The sequence below is a fragment of the Manduca sexta genome, chromosome 8, assembly GCF_014839805.1.
Source record: "Manduca sexta isolate Smith_Timp_Sample1 chromosome 8, JHU_Msex_v1.0, whole genome shotgun sequence".
NCBI lineage: Eukaryota > Metazoa > Arthropoda > Insecta > Lepidoptera > Sphingidae > Manduca > Manduca sexta.
In genome coordinates, this window is record NC_051122.1 from 779,080 (window position 1) to 801,747 (window position 22,668).

The following is a 22,668-nucleotide window of genomic DNA, read 5'->3' on the forward strand; positions in this document are numbered from 1 at the left end:
AAAGTTGGCATATTTTTATTTTTTTTCTAAAAATAGCTACTATTGTATAGATAATCTCTGCGAAGTTTCATAATGGGCTGAGAAGTAGTTTAGGAGCTAGACCGATTACAGTGCCGAAGCGCGGCGGTCGCCAGAAAGAGCGAAGTAGTAAAAACTTTCCAGTAAACTAAATACTGTCGATTAGACTATTTTATCCTGTTGTGCATCGCTCTAACGATTCAATTACATCGACTTATAATCTAAAAAAATATATTTATATTACTGACGGTGCACAACAATATTTTAAAAAGATTTAATTGTATTAACTTGTTATATTTCAAACAGGATTGTGGTAAAGATGCAGAATTTCATTTTCGTGCCACTTCACATGGCAGAAGGGCAATTTGACGGTCTCAGTGGTAACCTAAAATGCCTGGAGACACAGGCTAGTTTACATAACGCATCAAACAAAAGCCTTCACGATACCCGACCGCTTATACATATAGGCTAGAACATCAATGCCACAAACTCATATTTATTATTACTACTACTATTTATTATTATTATTCATATATATTTTAATGTTTCAAACTTGTATTTCACAAAGTTGGCATATTTATATAATAACGTTTTTCTACTAAAATAGCCAATATTGTATATAGATTATCCTTGCCAAGTTTCAAATGTTGTTGTACACCGTCAGTAATATAAATATATTTTTTTATATTATAATCAGATGTAATTGAATCGTTAGAGCGATGCAAAACATGATAAAATAGTCTAATCGAAAGTATTTAGTTTAATTGAAAGTTTTTACTACTTCGCTCTTTCTGGCGACCACCGCGCTTCGGCACTGTAATCGGTCTAGCTCCTAAACTACTTCTCAGCCCATTATGAAACTTCGCAGGAATTATCTATACAATAGGAGCTATTTTTAGAAAAATAATAAAAAATATAAATATGCCAACTTTGTGAAATTCAAGTTTGAAACTTTCAAACATATTTTTTCAAAGAAAAAACATTTTTCAATTTCAAAAATACAATAAAAAGCTCATTAAATGAAGTATTTATTTCATTGCTTTATTTATTTTATTGTAACATTTAAAAATTTGATAATTGGATTCGAAGTGGCGTATACCAGCCGGCCAGTCAATACTTCAAAGTCCTTTAACTCGCTTACCAGGCTTTACACTTTAATAATATTTTGTATCTGGATCGAGGACATATACAGGTATAACATAATCAAATATTACGAAAATCTGAGACATCGAGTTTTTTTTCGTGCCCGCTTCACGTGGAATGCCCCATAGGTTATATATCGTCAGGCTATGACCAATAGGAGCGGAGCAGTAATGAAACATGATGCAAAAACGGGGACAATTTATTAGTTTTGAGAGCTTCTGTTGCGTGCGCTGCGTAAACGGTTAAAGTTATGCAACAATAATGTATGACGGGATTGTTCCTCTTAAAAAAGTTCTACAAAATTATATCATAAAACAAAGTCCCCCGCTGCATCGGTCTGCCCGAACGTGTTAAACTCAAAAACTACCCAACGTATTAGGATAAAATTTGGTATGGAGACGGTTTGAGACCCTGGGAAGAACATAGGCTCCCGGGAAAATATATAGCGTGACTTTTATAACGGAAAACTTTAGCCCGACTAACTTTATAACGCGGGCGGAGCCGCGGGCAAAAGCTAGTTTAATATAAATGAACACGGAGCGAGGTCGGCAGTTTAACATGAAAACGTTACACTTTAAAATGAATGTCTTTTGTATAGCCGTTGACACATTATTACCTTCGGGCTGAACGAAGGCCGGGCTGCCAACTTGAATGATAAATTAATGTTGGTAAAATTCATGAAAATTTTGTTCCAAGAAACAGAGTGGTGGCGTGGCGGCCCGTTTGTTTACCGGCTCGAATCACCGTACATCGGTCTGTATGTACATAATTGCGAACAATTCGCGGAACCACGTATTTACGTCATATGGAAATTATACCGTTCTACGTAACGCGGGATCAAAGCCAAAACATATTGCTACGGAGAAATTCAAATGCCTCTTTTGTGTAGGTGCACACACCTACACAAAAGAGGCATTTGACATGACATTAAACTAAATAGCAAACAGTTCAAAATGCCATTACGTACTTGTCAAAAAGAGTATTTTGAAACGCAACAAAAAATTTCCCTGCCGACGTACTAATGGAAATGTCACAGGAGCAAAATATTAAAGAAGTCGTAAATTTTGCAAACCATTAATTTTTAACTGGTGGTAGGTCCATCATATGTGAGAGTCCGCGAGGGTAGGTACCACCGCAATATCTCTTTCTGCCGCCAAGCAGCAGTGTGTAGTCACTGTTGTGTTCCAGTTTGAAGAACATCGTAGCCAATATAACTAGTGGCCGTAATAAGATTTAACATCTCATGTCTCAGAATAGCGAGCGCGATGAAATACCGAACAATACTTTGTAATTCATGGTGTTTCTACTGTTTATGAGTGGTCGTATCGCTTACCATCATGCGAAAGGCAAGCTCGTCTCGTCATTCAAAGCAATAAAAAATAAAAACATTTTTAAACAACCTACTCTAGGCACATCGAACAGACTAGACTTGTAAACAGCCATTGACTCTGGATCGTAGTCGCTTGACACAAACGTATTCACAAAACATAAAAACTACTATAAGTTAGACAAAAACTTTGCACATTGACGTACGAATCACGCAACTATTTGACCGATTGAGAAATCGGCACTGCGTAATAGGAAAAGTTGGTGTCGTTTCCCCAGGAAAACTAGTTAGCCGACCGTGAGCCAAGTTTTATTGATGCCGCCGGCCTTACTTCGGGACACTTAATGCGATCCGTCTATCGTGACATAATTTGTTAAGAACTTTGACAGTTTTTGTAGTCATATTTCTGCCCTTACGAGTACAGTGAACCGTGTCAATATACTTCCAACAGTGAGATTTTTATTATAAATTAACTCGTCTTTTGTATATATGTAAAATAGACTATCATAATTTAATTGCTGTTAAATGTGTGTTAAATGTCATACGCAATTCTATTATTTTCATTCTTGATATATTGTGTAGAATTTATCTCATATTAATCCGAGATTCGGGTAACGTATTCGTAAAATTTGTGTATTTATATATCATTTTTATTTATTTTAATAGACGGCAACTAGGCACGGCAATAAAGTTCGTGTTGTAGCTAACGTAGAGTCCATTTTTGCTTTCACAACCCTCCATATTTTCCGTGTCATTTTTCATGCTGCTCCGCGAAGCGAAATGACGCTCATGGCTCATAACTCAATGCGAACTGAACACAATGTCCTTCCGGTGCTTTATTTGTTTATCATTAAGGTTTACTACGCGTAAAAGAGCACGGTTTTTAAAAATAATAAAATGTAAAGACCTTTAGAATTTCTTTAATAGCAAAATGAGAAAATGCGGGACAGTCATTACGTCATCACTTCACACCACTCCACGTTTATATGGAAAACTCATTTGATGATTCTACTTAAATAACATTTTATAAATAACCCGTTATTAAGCGGAGACCGCGAGTGTGTTTCGCGGTACAAAGTTTATAATTACGAACATGCTTGCTGATTAAGGCAACATTCAAATTCAATTTGTTCAACACGCCTAGATTGCTGTAATATTATGTTCTTGGAAAAGGAACATTAATAAATATAGTAGAGTATATTTTCAGTGTTTAATAGTTCTTCTCTATCCACCAGGACTAGGATAGGTCTTCATTATAGGATTAAGGTTGTGTCAATATTAAAAATGAACAAACTACACAGCGTAGAATGGACATGACTACAGTCAAACAAACGATCGCAAGTTCAGTTCCTTACCTAGAAAAAATATAGAGAAACTTGCACATATTTGTATTTTGAATGGACGTTGTGAGACCAACAAGTCTGACTTTCGTCTATGCTTAACACATTTGTTATTTGAAAGGCAGATCAAGACATCGAAGCATTACATTTAACAGGCCGGCATAATTATGTCGACTGGCCAGGGATAATAAATCATCTCTCGTCAGCCAACACTACATCGATTATACACCTTATTCCATTTACCATTAGATACAATAGAATTAACAGTGTCCCGAAAAACCTATTTATTAAATTCATGAATATAACTCACCCTGTGTACATATATACGCGTTCTTCTGCTTGTACCCGTCTACGTAGTTCGCGTTGATGTAGTCCGTGGTGGGGTCGTCGGGGTCTACCTGCGAGAGCACCACCCTCGAATGGTCGTAGCACAGTACGTCCGTGTAGCGGTTTTTGGCTAGATTACTCGGCAATCTGGAAATAACAGTTACATGATTATGTCTTGCCCCTCATTATGTGAAGTGTAATAAAATAATGCCTCGGTGGCGTAGTTGTACTGCATGCGCGGTACGAAAGCGCTTTGAGGTCCTGGGTTCGAATCCTGGGTCGGGCAAAGTGATATTTGGGTTTTTCTGCTCAGTATCAGCCCGGAGTCTGCAATTTGTGCCCGATGTGGCGATAGGCTCTCCCCCTATCACATCATGGGACGGAACACATTTGGTGAAAAGTGGGTGCCTTGGTTGCGCCTCTGCATACCCCTTCGGGAATAAATGCGTGATATTGTGTGTGTGTGTGTGTGTGTATGTGTAATAAAATAATAAATATCGGCAAGTTACAAAATTATTATATGTAAAGATTATTAGTGAATGAATTATTAAATAAATAAAATAAAATGCTTTACCATCATGGAGGCGAACATAGTTGCACTTATGATAAGTAAAGGTACATAAAAATATTTAATTATTACTTGGATAAAGTCGCTTATATTAACTAAAGACATTTTATATTGGACATAAAATAAATTAAAGTTATTAAAATTTGTTTAACACAATGTCTGTTATGAAACTTATAAGTAACAAAATGGTCCATTCATGACGATACCGCTCTATGCCGCTCTTTTTACAGTGCACTTATTGTGCAAAATGCAATGTACAATTCCCCATTATTAACCTCTATTCATCGCATTGTTGCGAATGTCTACTCAACATTTTTCAACAACTAGCATTATGTAAGCTGTGAATGAAAAATGTTTTATAAAATATCCATGGTATGAAAACTGAACCCACAAATTGCCGTTATTTACTCAAACGCTATCATGTTTCATTAAAATTTATCTGGCGCGAAGCGTAATTAATTCATTATTATCAAATAATTACTGGCAATGTTCAGCATTATCGTTGTTTTCCATTAAAAAATAATTAGGTGAGGTCAAATATACTATGATTTAATCACTTATAGATATCATTCATTATCGAAGGGCATAGTTATGTTATTTTGAAAGCGTGATATACGTAATGTGTACTGGCAGACACAAAAGTAACTGAACAAATGCAAAATTTCAAATCGCTTTACACTTTTGTGCACGTATCAACAAAAATAATATTGCGATTGTAGTTAATCTCTGAACGAAGATTAAGTTTTTATTTCGTTTGGCTACTTTTGTGTCTGGCTGAACATGTAATAGATAGGGCCGATTTTCGTGGAACTAAAATACATATAAAAACCAACTACTATACCAAAAATCACACGATTTAATTTGATTTGAAGGGTAATCATGTATTATCAATCGGCGGTTTATCTTGACGCCACTCTACATAATATCAGGTGCAACGGAGAAATGAAATACAAACAAATAGCTAGGAAGGTTGAATAATAATTAATTAACGTTCCCTCGCACTAGTCTTATATTAGGAAGTATATAAGAAGTGCACAATTCAATAGACATGTAAAGTGTAGCGTGCTGAACATTATGAGGCAGCACGTGCGCGAGCGAGTGTGTGACCAGCACCAGGAGGTATAGCGATATATATACTTTTATGCGTGTATCGCTATGTATGTGTATTAGATATATGCTAATCGTTGCTTTAAAGTTGCAAATTATAGTAACAATATATTGCGCAAGAACTACCGGATGCGTTAACACTAGCGGTAATATTTACTTAAATAGTTCTAATACATCTGCGATTTGTCGAAATCCTGTAAGCTTCAATATAAGCAGAAGTCACCTTGTCGTGACTGTTTGTACACGCAAGTTTTCGTGCTATTCTTAACATCGCTTAAGGTATATTTGCAGTGTCACATTATAGTATTTTAGGTGGTTATTGTTGAATTTTTCTGTTCAATACCAGCAACTTGTGAATAATTTGTATCCAATATGATCATAGGCTGCTATCACATCATGATACGGTACAAATAGGCGAAACATGTCTGCGCTGGCAGCACTTTTATCTACTACTACAAAAGCGTGAGTGTGTGTTGTTTTGTTTAAGTAATTATAATTATACATTCAGCAAGGTTGGCGGCTGTTATGGTATGGTATCGAAGTGAGTATAGTGTGTGTTGTTAGTGCGGTACTGAGTACTGACTGACTGACTGTCCATAAATTTAAGATCGCGCAGCAGGCGATGGAGTGAGCTATGCTAGGTGTCTCTCTCGCGGATAAAATCAGAAATGAGGTTATCCGTGAGAGAACCAAAGTAACGGACATAGCTCGGAAAATAAGCAAGCTGTAGTGGCAGTGGGCTGGCCATATCTGTCGTAGGACCGACCGACCCGCTGGTCCGACGATATTCGTAGGATGGCCGGTGGACGCTGGATGAGGAGAGCGGAGGACCGAACAGCGTGGCGCGCTTTAGGGGAGGCCTATGTTCAGCAGTGGACAGCTGTAGGCTGATGATGACAATGATGAGTACTGACTTGGCGTTGTGGAAGGTGCCGTGCGGCGGGCGCGCGCGGATGTCGTCGTACTCGGCGGCGAGCCCGCGGCGGCCGAGCGTGCGCAGGCGCGCGAGCAGCGCGGCGGGCGCCTCGCCCGCGCCGCCGCCGCCGCCGCACTCCTCGTCCGACAGCCCCGGCGACGCCTCGCCCGACGACCACGTGCCGCGCGCTACCGACACGCAACATAAACAATACTAACCCACTAGTCTCGCACTACTAGAACAACCATTCTACCTTGTATTGATAGATCCTAAGGAATGTTAAATTTTGATCAAAACTCATTGCACCTTGCATCTCGACAACAAGGAAGGAGGAAATTATTATAAGGATAATAGAGAAATTTCATGATTCCTGAGAGGGTTGTGCAGTCATACAAAAATTTAAATTAATTTATTCCTTATTTCACGAGCCTATAAATGAACTGCTCCAAACTTATTTTAAATTATTTTTTTTTCTCTTCTCACTTTACATGTACTGTAGTCTTTACCCTAAACTGATTGAAAAGAGCAACACCAGAGTTTCTTCCCCGTTCTTCTCTGGTGAAAACTGCTTTCCGAGCTGGTGGTAAAGTTAATATTGACGGAATCTGAATAATGTATAACATTTTACAGATTCAAATAAATCATTTCATTTCATTTCATTTCAAGCAACATGCAAAACTCAATGCCGATATCTTTATTGCATTTTACAATTATAACTCATCCAATGCACTTAAAGTTCAATAACTACGAAAATTAATATTGACTTTGGCGCCTGAATGACATACTCGGGAACAGTTACACCTTAGTGTTCAAGGCGTAGAAAATTGGCAATTGAATATCCAATATACATTGTTATATCCGAATCTATCATGAGATTTAAACCAATTCCGGACTCACTCAACAGCAATGTTGTTAAAACGCGAAGCATCATCGGCTGCCGGGACCTGACCGCACGCAATCCCACTTTACCAATTTATTTTTATGTTATCCGCGATCGGTCGTCAATTCGCGAACGTTTATAACAATCGTAAAACCATTTTTATCGATTATTTGTTGCCACATTCAATTGCTACAATCGAATGTACCAAATTCAGATTTGTCAACGTACCGATGCTAGCCTTGCGATGTATCAAAAACTGACCCATTTAAATGTTTAAGCACAGATTTACCATTTTCACAAAATAATAATAAAACAATAGTAAAATGGAACCAAAAAAACAAATAATGACGTTTAGAAACGTAACACCGCGTGACATCAATTGTCAATTTGGCAAGCTTTCATTTTGTCTATGCGACAAAAGAGTTGAAAGAGTAAAACGTATTTAAACAAATCATCAAGGATATCCGATTAAGTATCGATTGTATTTTTTCCGTGGTGCAAACAATGGGCCCCGTACAATAACTAGGGCATAAATCATAACGTAAAAAGTACTTTATCCAACACTAGGTTTCGCCTGCCGCTCGGTCCGCCTGTTTTTTTTTCCGGCATAAACGGGAGTAATGTAGCTTCCTATTAGTGAACAAAAATCTTAATCAGTTTAGTAGTTCCTGAGACAACCGCGTTAAAACTAACGAACAAACTCTTCAGCTTTATATATCAGTATAGATCATCCCGAAAAGTGCTACGGGTTGCCAAATATCACACAGAACATTTTGGGATTTAGGTAGTTTGGCACTAAGCCCATAAATTATACTCACTGCTAATGTCTAAGTCGTCTTCATCTCCTGAATTTATGTGTCGCCCTTTCATGTCGCCATTATAGCCGTGTGTGTGCCTGCGGGACGAGAACAGAACAGTCAACACGACCGCGCGCACAACACTGATCCGCGTATTATTGTCAAATACAAATCAAGCATAATGGAATTGTTGAATTAAATGGAATCGAGTAACGTGAGAGATATGGAGTGAAACTGTTGTGAGAGAAACTCGATAGGTGATGAGGGGTCACCTCAAGGGGCTGGGGTCGCAGGTGTACGGCGGGTCGCCGCTGATGTGCATGTCTGTGTTGTCGCCGAGCCGCACCGCGTGGTCACTGGTCATGTCACGATCTCCCTCGCGCTCTATTATACCTGCCACGAGCAAAACAAACAAATACCACTTCAACTAATTTATAATACTGAACGACATCAAAATTGTATTAATATAATATTAATCAAATTCAGGTGGTTACATACAAAATAGAACAGATTTAAAATATTTAAATATAAAGTCCACAATAAAAACATAATGAAACAATAATGGACATATATTATTATGTGACAATGAACGAGGCGACATTAACAGATTTTAAACCTACCCTCGGAAATATAAAAATAGTGAGTTGAAAATATAAACACGTGCCTCGACTGCTTATGAGGAAATAACATTACACCTGTTACTATAATATATTTAGGGATAAACAGTTTCCTCCATCGGTATTAGACGTGAAATAATCAGCTTTTCCCGCTATCTATTAATTAGTGTCTTATTTAAAAACAACTGATTAATAGCTTAATGCGGTGCGTGAGGAACTCCGCCTATTGTTGAACGCCAAAAGGGAAGTCAGTAGGCATCGCGTGGTTCGTGCCATCGGCGCATAGTAAACGGCAACGACCGACCAACTGTAGCACCCATTTTAGCTTCCGTTATAATTATTTTGGACATGACCACCGATACGAAGTCGAAATGCATATCCATGACATCTACATCGCATTTTAAAATCAGCACAACGCCTGTACACCATTCGTTTGTTTTCATTACGTAATTCACGTCACATAATTGCCGGGTTATTCCCCGCACAGACGCAACGTCTAATTATTATTTTTTATCGTGAACAATAGTAAAAAAAATCTTGTTTCAGAATCTTTAGTGTATCAGTCAAACATTTATATTTTAATGGGCGATATTGTAACCTTATTGTATTCATTCAAAACACATTCGTTGTGTTCGCTTTATGGGCAATCATTTATCGGCCAAACTTGATAATTGATAAGGTGCTCATTGATTACGATAGCGCGTTGATAAAATCAAGCGTCACAAATATGAAACAACGCTGACAGCCAATTTTAGATAATATCTCTATTAATGTTGTCATGTTCCATCAATTATAATAACGGTACAATGAACTGACGTTATAAATTATTCTTTAATCATTATGTAAATGTCGCTAACAATTGGCAACGTTAATCGGCAACGCTAATGAATCTATTTATAGCATAATTTTTCAGGTAATATTTTAATCGAAGTTTAAATACCAACGCAAAGTTATGCATACACGACAGAGTAATAAACACACGTCAAGACAAAGCTGATTTATCAACATTCATTCACAAGGGATTCATTCATTATAATAATTTTTTGTTAACATTTCATGCAGTCATACATAGTCCACACATATTGTACATTATTAATAACCTCGACCCGGTACAAACATAATAAACATGCAAGATTACGATTAGGTAAATGTTATTAAACATTAAACAGCGCGTACTCACCATTTTGGGGTTTGACCGGGGGTATGTGATTGCTGATTACATATTCATCGATGACTCCGTCTAATTTAGAGTTCTGTATGTTATTCGTGTAGCAGTTTCTGCAATGTTCCAACCTGGAAACAACACGCACGTGTTTATAGTGTAATGAACAACATTGAACCCAGAGTGTAAACAACTACCCACTGTTCAAATAATTACTTTTTAGGACCTATCAATTCCGGCCTTGTAACTATTATATGTAAGATACGAATATTATAGCATCACGCCAGTTTCCCTTTGTAAGGGTAAGCAGAGAACACACCTACATTACACCAGCTTTAATAAGATCCGTGTAATAGGAGCGATCGGATTGCCATAGTGCCATAGTTAAAGAATTACAAGAAGTGGATAGTACCTATTTGTTTACATTTGTGGAACAAGGCCGGTGATTACACTCTAGTGTGGGGCTTACTGGCATGTGCATATCGATGGATGGTCACGCGAACGCTCACTCGATAAATATCGACTGGCGACGCTGCCATAACGGGGTGTGCCAACCGGCGAACTTCGTCGCGTTGCTAACCGCCACCAATTTATGACAATTCCATAATACATAATCGATAGTGTTCGCGTGTGTGACATATTCTGGAATCGTTTGACAGGATAAACCTAAAAGTGTATAGAGATTTGTAGTAAATAATCTTTTTCTACACAAAATCTAATTGCCTCACACTAACTGAGGCAACAGTCGCAAAATAAAAGCTTTAGACTCACTGGTTACACGAAAATAAAGAAAACCTGATAATGTTTCTATATTACTAGTCAGCGCGTATCTAATTTGATTCCGTAAGAGTTTAAAATAAAAACCACTGTCTTGGAACTACCTAAAATTATTTTCCAATGTTAGATTATACATATATCAAAATATGATTAGCTACTCGCAGTATATTCAACTTGTAGATTTCTATTATATCACAGGAACATATTATACATAAATAACTTCGGCGCGACATAGCGACCATAACTTACCAATGAATAATTTAAAAGAATTCTAGATCCCCGAGGAAGGGAACCGTGGAGATAAGAGAAAATAAAAAGAATAGAAAACTGCCGTTTGTCCTTATGCCTACACACAATGGCGAAAAAACATACGACATTTACCATTTATATCTACTCTAGCAACCCCACAATGTGTATTCGATATTCATGTAGACACACATGGTTACTTGGAATATTGTTTTCATAGTTTATGGGGTAATCAATATTTTACGGAAAAGCTTTATTCAAACAGAATAAAATTGAAAACATCTGTGTCGTAATAATCGCGAAGAGCTGACTAGTCATTGTGACATTGTAGCGAATATAGTAATCATAGATCATCATAACTGAGCATGGGTACTTAAAGGAAATTGGGGAGTGCAATTACAGATAACCAGATAATAACTGACAATCTATGAATCATTACTGACCTTGGAAAAAAGGAGGGATTATTGCGAAAACTAACTTATAACTATGAAACACACAAAAAAGTGTGTTAAGACCATTTTCAGCAAGATACCAGTGCCACTTTTAACCAACCTTAATATTAAGGCTATATAACAGAGACATAGCTGCGTACAGAATCAATATGTAGTAACATTTATTTATATTATAGTGCTCACCAGGCAGTGTGGTCGGTGTCGTGCGTGCCGCCGAGCTGCCGGGGTAGGTTGGCGCGCGGCACGTGCACGCCGAGCTGCGGCGCGCTCACCGTGTGCACGCGCTCGCGCAGCTTCTCGCGCACGAACAGCCGCAGGATGCGGAACGGCGCCTTGAACCACAGCGGCGCCGTCACTATTAGCACCTTCTTTAACTTCGCCGGGTAACCACCCTGCAACAATGTACATAATAATTGTAGATGGATTCCCAGAATACTATAGGGAAAAAATTATAGAAAGAATATTAGCAATTACATCAGTAATATCGCATGACAAATAGCGACAATGCTTTAACCCTGTTCTGTACAAAAATAAAATAGCGATGCGGCGTGCGCAAACTCATGTAGGGTCCAAAATAAATAGTACCGTTCCGTAACGACGAAGTGTCAGACAAATACGACATGAAGAATGTAATCATCCGACTGGAGGTAAAATGAGGACATTCAGGACATTTTGGTAAACGACTACAATTTATGAAGCTCTCGCTCGATGAATAGAAAGCTCTATACGTGACTCGGGGGACATAAATCCACACCAAACATAAACTACAGCTTCAGCACACGCGAACTTTAAGCGGTCTTACTGCGCTATATGTATTTGCGAATAAAATACGGCATCTTATACAGAGAAACATTTTTAAATTGTAAAAGAATAAATTCTGAAAACACGATACATACATTTCCAGTAAAAATCGCAACATCACTAGTGAATGTTAATTCAGGGAATTTGCAGATGTGAATTCATCACACACTCATTGCTCGCCCACTCATATATTAAAGCGTCGATCAATAAAAGGGATATGGGTTGGAGACAGGATTTTAAATCTGACACAAATTGCTCATAAAAACGGAATTGAAGGCAGCAGTGGCATATAAATGAACTTAAATGTCAACTCAATACAAAACGCGTGGGAAATTCTGGCAGAATACTATTTTCTACTCCATAAACCTGCGGGCTATTACAGTCTGGCGAGGTCTTCGAGCGAATTACGTGAGCCATTCGACTGATGACGTCATCCCCGGCCGTAAAGACATTGCAGTAATAAACACCTTCTTGATTCCAGTCGAGGCAGATCTCGCGAGCGACCGGAACATTAATCTAGCCAATAACCTACTCATAAATCCGGTATTCAGATTATAGTCCACAGTCCATTGTATCTAGTAATGTGTTAAAGTCAATTAAATACCCAATTTAATAATGAGGTTGATTGAGCCCCTAGTTGAAGATCCCTTCAGACGCACGATGAAACTCGATAATAAATCCGAATTACGGCCTCGAGTGGAAGTTAACCTTATAAATATTCAGGGTCGGGTCGCTCAAACCTCTTCACAGTAAAATGAGGTCTTCTTTTATACTTAATATTATAGAAATAACGCAAAAAGGTTTTGTCAGCTGCCATACCGTCTCACCGTCGTCTTATGTTACATATTATAATAAATAGTTGTAAGAACACTCACGGTTAAATTTAAAAAAATGCAAACCATACAGGCAAAAACCAGCTTAAATGCATTTTTTTTTTATTTTAATGTGGGATTGTGTGAATTAAATCGTTAATTCTAGGAACATTTGGCAACTTAAAACAAAAAAAACGTAATTATTATAAAATATTTATGATTTAAAGACAAAATTACTAATATTATAGAAGTAAGGAAAATTAACATTTCCGTGAAAGACACGGATAAGAATGAAATTTTTGTCAAATTACTAATTTACTTTCGGGAAGCATGCTGACCGACCCTAAAGTTTGATTTCAACATCTCTGTAATTCCTATATTTGCGGGTCCGCATTACCATGTGTTGAATATATGTAAGTGGTAAATGATACCAAAAGCTGTTTTAGGATGTCTTTTATGTAAGTGAGTATCTTTCTCTGTGCAAAAATCGGCAAACTTTCTTACGACACAAATTTATTCCATTAGGACCTACCCGAGAAAAACAAACGAAACTTGGTAATTAAAATCAGTCAATAACTTACTTCTTCTATCTCCATACACTGGTATAGATAGGAAGAACCAGACGTTAAAATATTCAATATTATTGAGCATTTTTATTGTGTTCCTCTAAATTTAACCATAAGTGTATGCAAAATATACTGATAGCCCTTTAACATTAGACAAAAACTGCGCTGCGCTTTACTGTGGTATTAACCAAAGCATGAACAGACAAACCACTAAAATGCTACCAAAACCTGACATTATCATCGCCACACAATAAAATGACAAAAAAGTCAGTTTTTGCCACTCCTATTGCTCTTAAAAAAACATCAATTGACTTCGTACAATTTACCAAGTACACGTTTGCCTTCCACTATGTAAAACATAAAGTAATATTATATTGGAAATATGTAACATTTAATTAGTTAAAAACATTTACTTGTTGAAAAAGATCTATCAAAATAACTGTATTCCGAAGTATCAAATGCGAATGTTGCTGTTAATTAGTCAAAGCTCAGGGACGTTTGAATGAAAGCTCACAAAATACGAAATGAAAATGTTTTGGGCCTGTTCTGTTGATTGTTACCATTACGGCGGCCACGGTTTGGGTACATGCTAAATTGGTCAGGTGCGTTACGAAGCGCAATTTCGAATTCAGGCTTGGGATTGTATTATATTTTTCGTGCAGTCGTGGAACTTATGAGGGTAACATATAAGCAACTCACTCGCGTAACAAGACGTCCGCTAATAAATCTCTTGAATATACACTTACGACGTGCGAAGGAATAAAACTACTTGGTCCATAATTTATTTGCCTCGTCAAAACATGAGGTGAATTGAAATAAAAATGTGTGTCAATAAATTTAGACATCTAATACATCTACATTTTGTGACTAGAAATTGACCAAAATATGAAAACTACGCCATTTTTCCATTCTTCGAGTGAATATTTTAACCCATTTCTAGGTGCAGACAACGGAACATTAAGTTTTTTAAAAATCGTTAAGTGCAAGCGATTTAAATATTTTTAATGTTTTTATTTCCACTAATACCGCCGCGATATTACGTGCCAAGGCGAGGACAATCGTGACTCATTTAGGCCACACCGAGGGATGAACACAACAAATGTCTGGGTACTTGTAGATGTGACATAATTTGACTTAATAATAAACATTAATCACAACAATAACTGGAATACTTCACTGAATCATTGCAAGTTGCCATTGTACATGTTCAAGGCAATAAAAATGTAAATCTATATTTTTTAATTAGTCACGGTATTAATAATTTAAAATCTATAATATACTTATTGTCACTAGCAATTTATAAAAAATGGTTTTTGTGTACAAAAATCAAGAACCATCGACCAAAACTTCAACGTTAAGAATTAGCACTAATTCGTTGATATAAATACTTTCAATCTAAACGTGTGTAAAAAAGCATGGTCATGGTCAACTTTTCCTCCTAAGTTTGCATTTGTTAAGATTGTCATTTACAATATCCGGCACAACTGAGAGCAGTAACAAGCCTATGAACGTTAAGAATACCGGGGGTGGGAGGTCATTGCCCCCGCGTTTGAGCCCCCTTTGACTCGTGAAATTATAATACCTCCCAACTAAATCCGTCCGACTCCGCGCCGAAACTCGGGCCCATTTGAGCTCACAGAAACGTTCCGCCAAGCGCACCACCGATGCTGACGTGTGATTCTTCAGCGCTTTGTTAAACGCATGTTCGGCAACATACACAAACTAGTATTTACTTTTTGTTGAAAATAAACATAAATCTCTCGCAATCATTTCAATAAACAAATCTATACAAAGTGCTACTGGGTTTTGACAAAGAGAGTGCATTGTCCTGGGGCTTCCTTATTGCGTCTGCAGTCTAGACGAGACCATGTAGGGCCAAAGTACATAGACTTATATAGCAGGATTCAATTCCCTAGACAGACGTTTCAAACACTCATCAGTAACATCGAGCTAAAGTTAAATAATTGATATCCCATTTAGTATTTTGCTCGTTTGTATTTCAATCAAACCTTATAATATTTTAGGGACTACCATTTTCCTGTCTTACAATCTCTATGTGGAGTTTTGTTTATAAACGAGAAATATTGCGAGCGTATTTAATTTCATAACGCCATTAATAGGGTTTCATAACACATTATATAATGTAACATCACGATGAGTTTATAGGCGAGCTGCAACTATAAAAAAACTGCTAATATGTTATTACTCCAGATAATCGAAAAAGATAAAGTGCCAATGGCGCATTTCATGTTGTACCGAAACATGCAAAGGCGTTGCCGTGGAAAGAATTTGCTCTCATTCCCATCTACAATAAAAAGTTCGTTTGTCACGCAAAAGTCTTGTTACTTGTCTTAGGTACTTACTTACGTAATTATTCACACAGTAGGTGCAACATTCCCTCTGACCGTCATGCAGTTTTTGAAAACTATATAGTTTAAATTTAATCACAGTTACTTAATCAGATACTAAAACCACTGCATTTATCACACCGACAGCACAAAGTTCAACAACGAGTTGTCAACTTGACGAGAGTTCCCATTCTGTTTGACGAAGTAGGGCGCGGGTCGGGTGGTCTCTCTCAGCTATATAAACTTGCTTTTGAGACTTAGCCACTAGCACTTGAGCTGACGTCTGTAGGAACACTTCGTATTCTTGCTTGCGAGCACCGGCAGCGAGCATTTAAACCGGCCACAACTCTGCAGTATTGTTGACACAATGCGTATTGAGCTGTATATAGTAAGTGTCGTCTAAAGGACAAACTATTTCATCAAATATTCAACCGACAATGAGATAAACAAGATCTGGAAGGAGTGTGTCCTCGACATTCACAGCGCTCGGCACACAGTACGAAATGAGTATACGCGTCAGGTAAATAGCAGGGCTTTTGCGTTCAAGAAAAGGTTTGCACTTTAACTGCCTACATTCATTGAAGATGTCCCAGCCGCCACTCTTAAGAAATGATGTTTTTCCGGGCTACATTCTCTTGAATTGCCCCCGTACGGCGCACTATCAAGATAATTTGCGCCTGCATATCTGGATATTGTGTTGTATGTCTATACTCTATACAAATAACATAGGTATTATAGCATTCTATAACTTATAACACGGTAAAAAGAGTTTCTTTAAAACAGGCTATAAATTATACGGACTTGACATTTGTAAACTTAAATATACTTAACAATAGACTGAATGTCAATAACAGTTACGTACTAATAAAGTAGGGGCCACGTTTATTAATAGCGGCGATAAAAATGTGACAGCAAACATAAATAACATTGGTTTTGTGAATTTACCTACATTATATCATACATATATTACTATATTTATCTATAATCTACATAAGCTCTCCAACAATGATGAGGCCTCGCCAACACCGGTGGGTGCCAAATGGTGTTCCGACCGCAGACCTTTCAAGATATCCAAACTGTATACGCCATTGTATTAGTACTATTAATTATGTTTAAGTATAGGTTATTTTATTTACCTTCAATTAATTCTTGTAACCTTTAATGTTATCGTTCAATATTACGTAGACGCTTGTTCTAGATAATCGTATAGGAAAATATATGCCGCTTGAATTCTTCACAAAGAGATAAGCGAACGTAATTCCCTTTATACTTCACAACACGGTCACTGTACAAACGCTTTCAACGTACAGCAGCGTGGTGACTGGTGTGTTGTACTTGAAAAGATGGAAAGGTTCAAAGGAGACGCTTTTATCCGTTACACGGAGAAAATGGACCGCATTCATGGTGTAAATGAGAAACATCACTGAAGACCGCGCCGCAGACGAGACGTTGCGGACAATGTACCGCCAACTACCTACGTTTAGCATTTCCAGTTGTCCAAATTACACTGAAAAATATTACAACATTTTTCTGTATAGTCGTGTTCAAACAATTTCACAGTCAACCAGGCGCCAATAACTAGACGCCTTCTAGGAGATTACGATAATTAAACCGACTTTACTGTGCGAAAAATACGAGATCCTAAATATTAAACATGTCAATAATCATAACATCTTTTGTGAAAACGTGAAGTAATAATAAAACTAGGACTCATATTAATTTATTAAAATATAGTAAATACGACTAAGTACAAGGTGTTGATAAAAATGGAGGATTTTTCTCATAGCGTCATCAGCGGGTTCTCGTCAGCGCTGATGGAACGATTTTGCAAACAAAACGTTGCGTTAAGACGTCTCGGCGTCCGCCACTGGCGCGCCGCCAGATGTAAATAACACTGATCATCTTCCTCCACTCGCACACACCTACATACACTCATATAACAAGTGTTTACACAGTACCGCGATGACACATCACATGTATTATGTGGAAATGTTCATCAACCTTATGACACTAACGCTTTGGTAATATTGTTAAGGATATAGTTGAAATATTTATTTCAATAAATTACAATTATTCATTTGGAGTAAAAAATATTTGGAGTAAAATAAATTTGCAATCAACATTTAAAAATATAGTTAAATATAAAAGAAATATAAGTAAATATGTTCATTGAGCCAGATCAATTTAAAATATATGAGCCGAAATACGTACATGAAACCCTGCATAACTGCGACAATGTATTAATAAATCAATATACGTCATTAAACGAGAGACTGCAACGGCAGGTAAACAAATTAATTCGTAGTTTTCATCACAGCTATAGCACACTACAGCAGTGGCAACTAACGATAGTGTAAACAAAACACGATTTAATTAATGCTAGTAATCTGTCAGTGAGTGTGTGACGACATGACGGTATTATTAATGCGAGCCGTGATCACAGATGCTCGGTGACCTTTACGAGGTTTATTATATTCCCGGTAGACGGTGGCGGGCTGGCGGCTGGCGGCGGCTGACGAGCCGGCAGGGCTACTCGAGCGCACATTACTCAATTTCCAACAGTTACATACATCGTTGGTAGCACGATGTACGGACGCGTGCATGTTTGACCTTTGCTCACAAATGCCACCACACATGCTTTATTACGTCGCAACTATTTAGGGTTTTGCCGAAACGAAACTAAAGTGAATGTCGTCGTGAAATACACACAACTATAAAAAAACGTAGAGACGTATTCGTTGGCAATTTAAAATACCTAAAATTAGAAGTGACATGAATAAATCATTGTGGTTCATGCGGGGATCAGGGAATACGCCTTCACAATGTAACACTTTAAAAATAACAGGATAAAATAATAAATATAAATCTGGAAACAGTGCACAATATACTAAAAACCAATTATTATGACTCCAGCATATCTTGTTACCAAATGATTTGCAAGCGTCATTAGCAATCACATTAAGTTTCTAACCAGTCATTTTAGAATATTTGTCTCCCAAGACTACGGGAAAAAACGTGGCAAGAAATACGTTTCATCGTCATGTATTCCACAATTGTACATTTTTTTAGCTAAAATATTCAAGTAATCTAAATTGAACTACGTAGTATTTAGTTGATTTGCATACAATAAAAGGAATGTCGCGGCTCGCCCACTCGCAGCACGGACATCAAAAGCGACATATTTAGTTTTCTTCATTGATGGTAGTATAGAGCGACGTGCAGAAAGCCGTATCTTTACCAATGAGCCGCCGAAGGCTAAGCTAGTTGTTGTCCCCGATGCATAATAAATAACCTTATCGGGAGCGGCGACACGCGCGAACGTCGCGTATTCGCGACACGTCACATAACGCGATTCTGACAAGGATCGACTCGCATCTACCGCACGTATACAAAATCTCAATCCCAAAACACTTGTGACGCAAGACGGGGTAATCGACAAAGGACTCCACCCATACGAACAGATATAAAAGGCTGCAAATTGACAACATATGCCGCATGCGACACATCCCTCTTTATGATAAGTATTCTAATTTCATTTGTAAAAGGTATGGTCCCATACATATAAAACATATTGAAGTTACTATGAATAAATTGTATTTTCAGAACGAATTTACGTACTCAATGCAGCTTTTCAATAACCATAGTGACGCACCAGAATTTTAAATTCTGGTGGTTTTTGAAATGTTTCATATTTTTCCACACAAAAGCTTATCACAATGGAGCTCTTGTTTTTCGGAACGTTGAGCCGGCACAATATACACATAGTAATCGGAAAACACGTATATTTGTATAAATACAGTGAATGTAGACACTGTTTGTACTAGCGATGATTTAAATTGCAAATTGTAACAAATATTTAGTCTAGCTGTTGATCAGGAATTTAATTTTATTAATTTATTTTACAAAATACATTTATTATTTTATCGTAATAGTAAATGACCTTATTCTAAAACAAGTTTTTTTCCAATAACATAAAAATTCAGAATTCGAATGCAAAGCATTATTATTCTGAAAGTATGCCATTTTACGAGTGCATAAAGTAAAACAGTAGTTTCCTTGCTGACCCAGTTTTTCCGGGTTCAACAAAACGGCTCACGCAAGTTTGTCGAATTAAGCGCAGCGCATCTCGTCTGAATAATATTTATTTTCGGTTTATTTGTCTTTAATGTTACAATATTCCCGGGATGGAGTTGGCGATATCCCAGGGAACACCGTTATGATGTAGGTCAGGAGTGGCGTCCCCATTTTGCAATGCGGCGCAGTGGGCCGTCGCGTCAGCTCCGTGCGGCGACGGCGCCCGCTCAGCGCCGCAACACCCTGTGCATCCAACTGTGACGTACAAAACGAACACCACCGACCATCGGTACCTCTGCCAGCTTCTAAATCAATTTGACACGAGTGACATAACATCCAACACGACGCTCCTCCGACGCTGTACAGCGTCTCATTTACTACTACAAAGTTGAAAACATACCTGTCGCCCGAACTTTTAACATAACATTTGCTACAACATCTGCTCGTTCAATAACTTTTGATTGTATTAACATAACAGATGTGTTATCGTCACATTCGGCCGTGGAAGTCGAAGGGTATTCCTTTCGTCACTATTATGATACTGTAGGGATTAAATGCGGTTTCGATGTGAAAAAAAATAACGGGACCGCGCGCAGCTGTCGGTAACCTCGACATTGGCCAGGTGCGATTCCCCCGCGCCGGCTTTCTATTCCCTTCGTTATTAATGATGGACGAACGACAGGAGCATTTTTATTACTAACCCACCGCTTTAATGTAAAACGTATAAAGCTAAAACAAAAGTGGTCGAGATTCAGGAACTATTGGCAAATAGTAAAGCGTCGATGTTGTAAACTATTGACGCGCCGAAAACCGAGCCGTGTTAAACTTCCGTGTATGTTTGCGTATCACAATGTGGATGCAAACAATTACTACTACTACTAAGTAGACACGAGTATGTGTTCTCTTGAATCTTACCAAAATGCTCATCGCGTTAGAACGTTTACTGATGAACGTAAAACTACATACGTATAAATAATTAATACCGGCAACAGTTAAAGGCAATACGTTTATGGGTATGCATTAAATAGATAGAAGACAACACGGCGGGTGTTTTCCGTGCGCTCATTAGCACCATAGCCGTACAATGAACGAGCTCGCTTGCATAAGCTCAAAGATGAATATACGCCGATCTCATTATGCCGGTCGAACGATGAAAAGCGCACGCCAGCCGCGAACAAACTGCACTCGATAAATGGAGCAATCCTATTGTTCTAGTGGCTCTGTGCACTGATATTATAGAGCAGAGATAAACCAATCCCAGTGCTTAATGCGGCAATAATCCAACCACGCGACGGATTATCAATAAACGAATAATTATTATTTATTTCGCCGTTGTCCATATTAACGTCAGCGTAAATATATACATTCCGTGAAAAATACTTAGTGGAGGCTTTAGCGCAAATTTTTCATATTCAAATTCAATTTTTTTTATTCATGATATCGGGTAAATAGGTACATTGGTCTTAAATAATTATGATAGAGTTCGCCAACATCTGCTTTCGTAGCATATAAATGTTTGGGAAATAGATGCTTAGATCTAGATTAGAATTTAAGTAATAAGTTTAAAGCAAATACATAACCTTTGTCAGAACAAATAAAATATATATGAATAGGTATACAGAATTATAAACTTAGTCAATTTATAGCTTAAACAAAACAATAAACCTTCTAAATTTTAAGTATTAACAGATCAATAAATATTAAGTTATTAAGTAGGATAACTGTATCTTCAATAATATTCTTCCAGCAGTAACATATTATGTACTAATAACAATGAGTGAATCTTGTAAATAATCTTGTATAGTGTAGTAACACTTTTCTATAAGTAATGTATGTAGCTTTGTTTTAAATGTTTGCCTGTTTAGATTTTATGTTTTCCGGTACTTTTATTAAATATTTTTTTTATTGCCATACAGTATATATACTCTTATGTTTTAAGGTGGTTCTGGAGACTTCAATACTTACGAGATTGTCCTCTCTTAATTTGCAAGTACGTATTTGTGAGTTTATAATAAATAAATTAGGATTCTGTTTTACGAAATTGGCAACTGATTATATCTAAAGGGATGCTAAAAGTTAAAAGTTTATGTGACTTAAAGTATGGCACACAGCTATATTTTGACTTAATGCCGCAAATTGCGCGTATGCATCTTTTTTGTGCCACAAAAACAGATTTATAATCACTGGAATTACCCCAAAATATTATACCGAAACGTAAGTTACTAACGACATATCCGTGATATGCAGTCAAAACTGTCTTTTTATTTACTGTTTTGGAAAGTTGATGAAGGGCATATGAATACTTGTTACCATGTTAATCTGTTGTCTATGTGTACTCCTAAAAACTTAGTATTGTCGGTGTCCCTTATAATATGCGCCTGATATTTAAT

General features: G+C 37.4%; 1 protein-coding gene across 1 annotated transcript in view; it reads right to left on the reverse strand.

Annotated features, from left to right (window-relative positions):
• Positions 1 to 22,668, reverse strand: part of LOC115442747 — a 36,237-nt gene that overhangs the window by 4,636 nt on the left and 8,933 nt on the right. Inside the window, 6 exon segments of the mRNA XM_037436555.1 lie at positions 4,139 to 4,302; positions 6,745 to 6,934; positions 8,445 to 8,521; positions 8,696 to 8,816; positions 10,221 to 10,333; positions 11,861 to 12,112. Coding sequence (XP_037292452.1) covers positions 4,139 to 4,302; positions 6,745 to 6,934; positions 8,445 to 8,521; positions 8,696 to 8,816; positions 10,221 to 10,333; positions 11,861 to 12,112 — 917 coding nt within the window.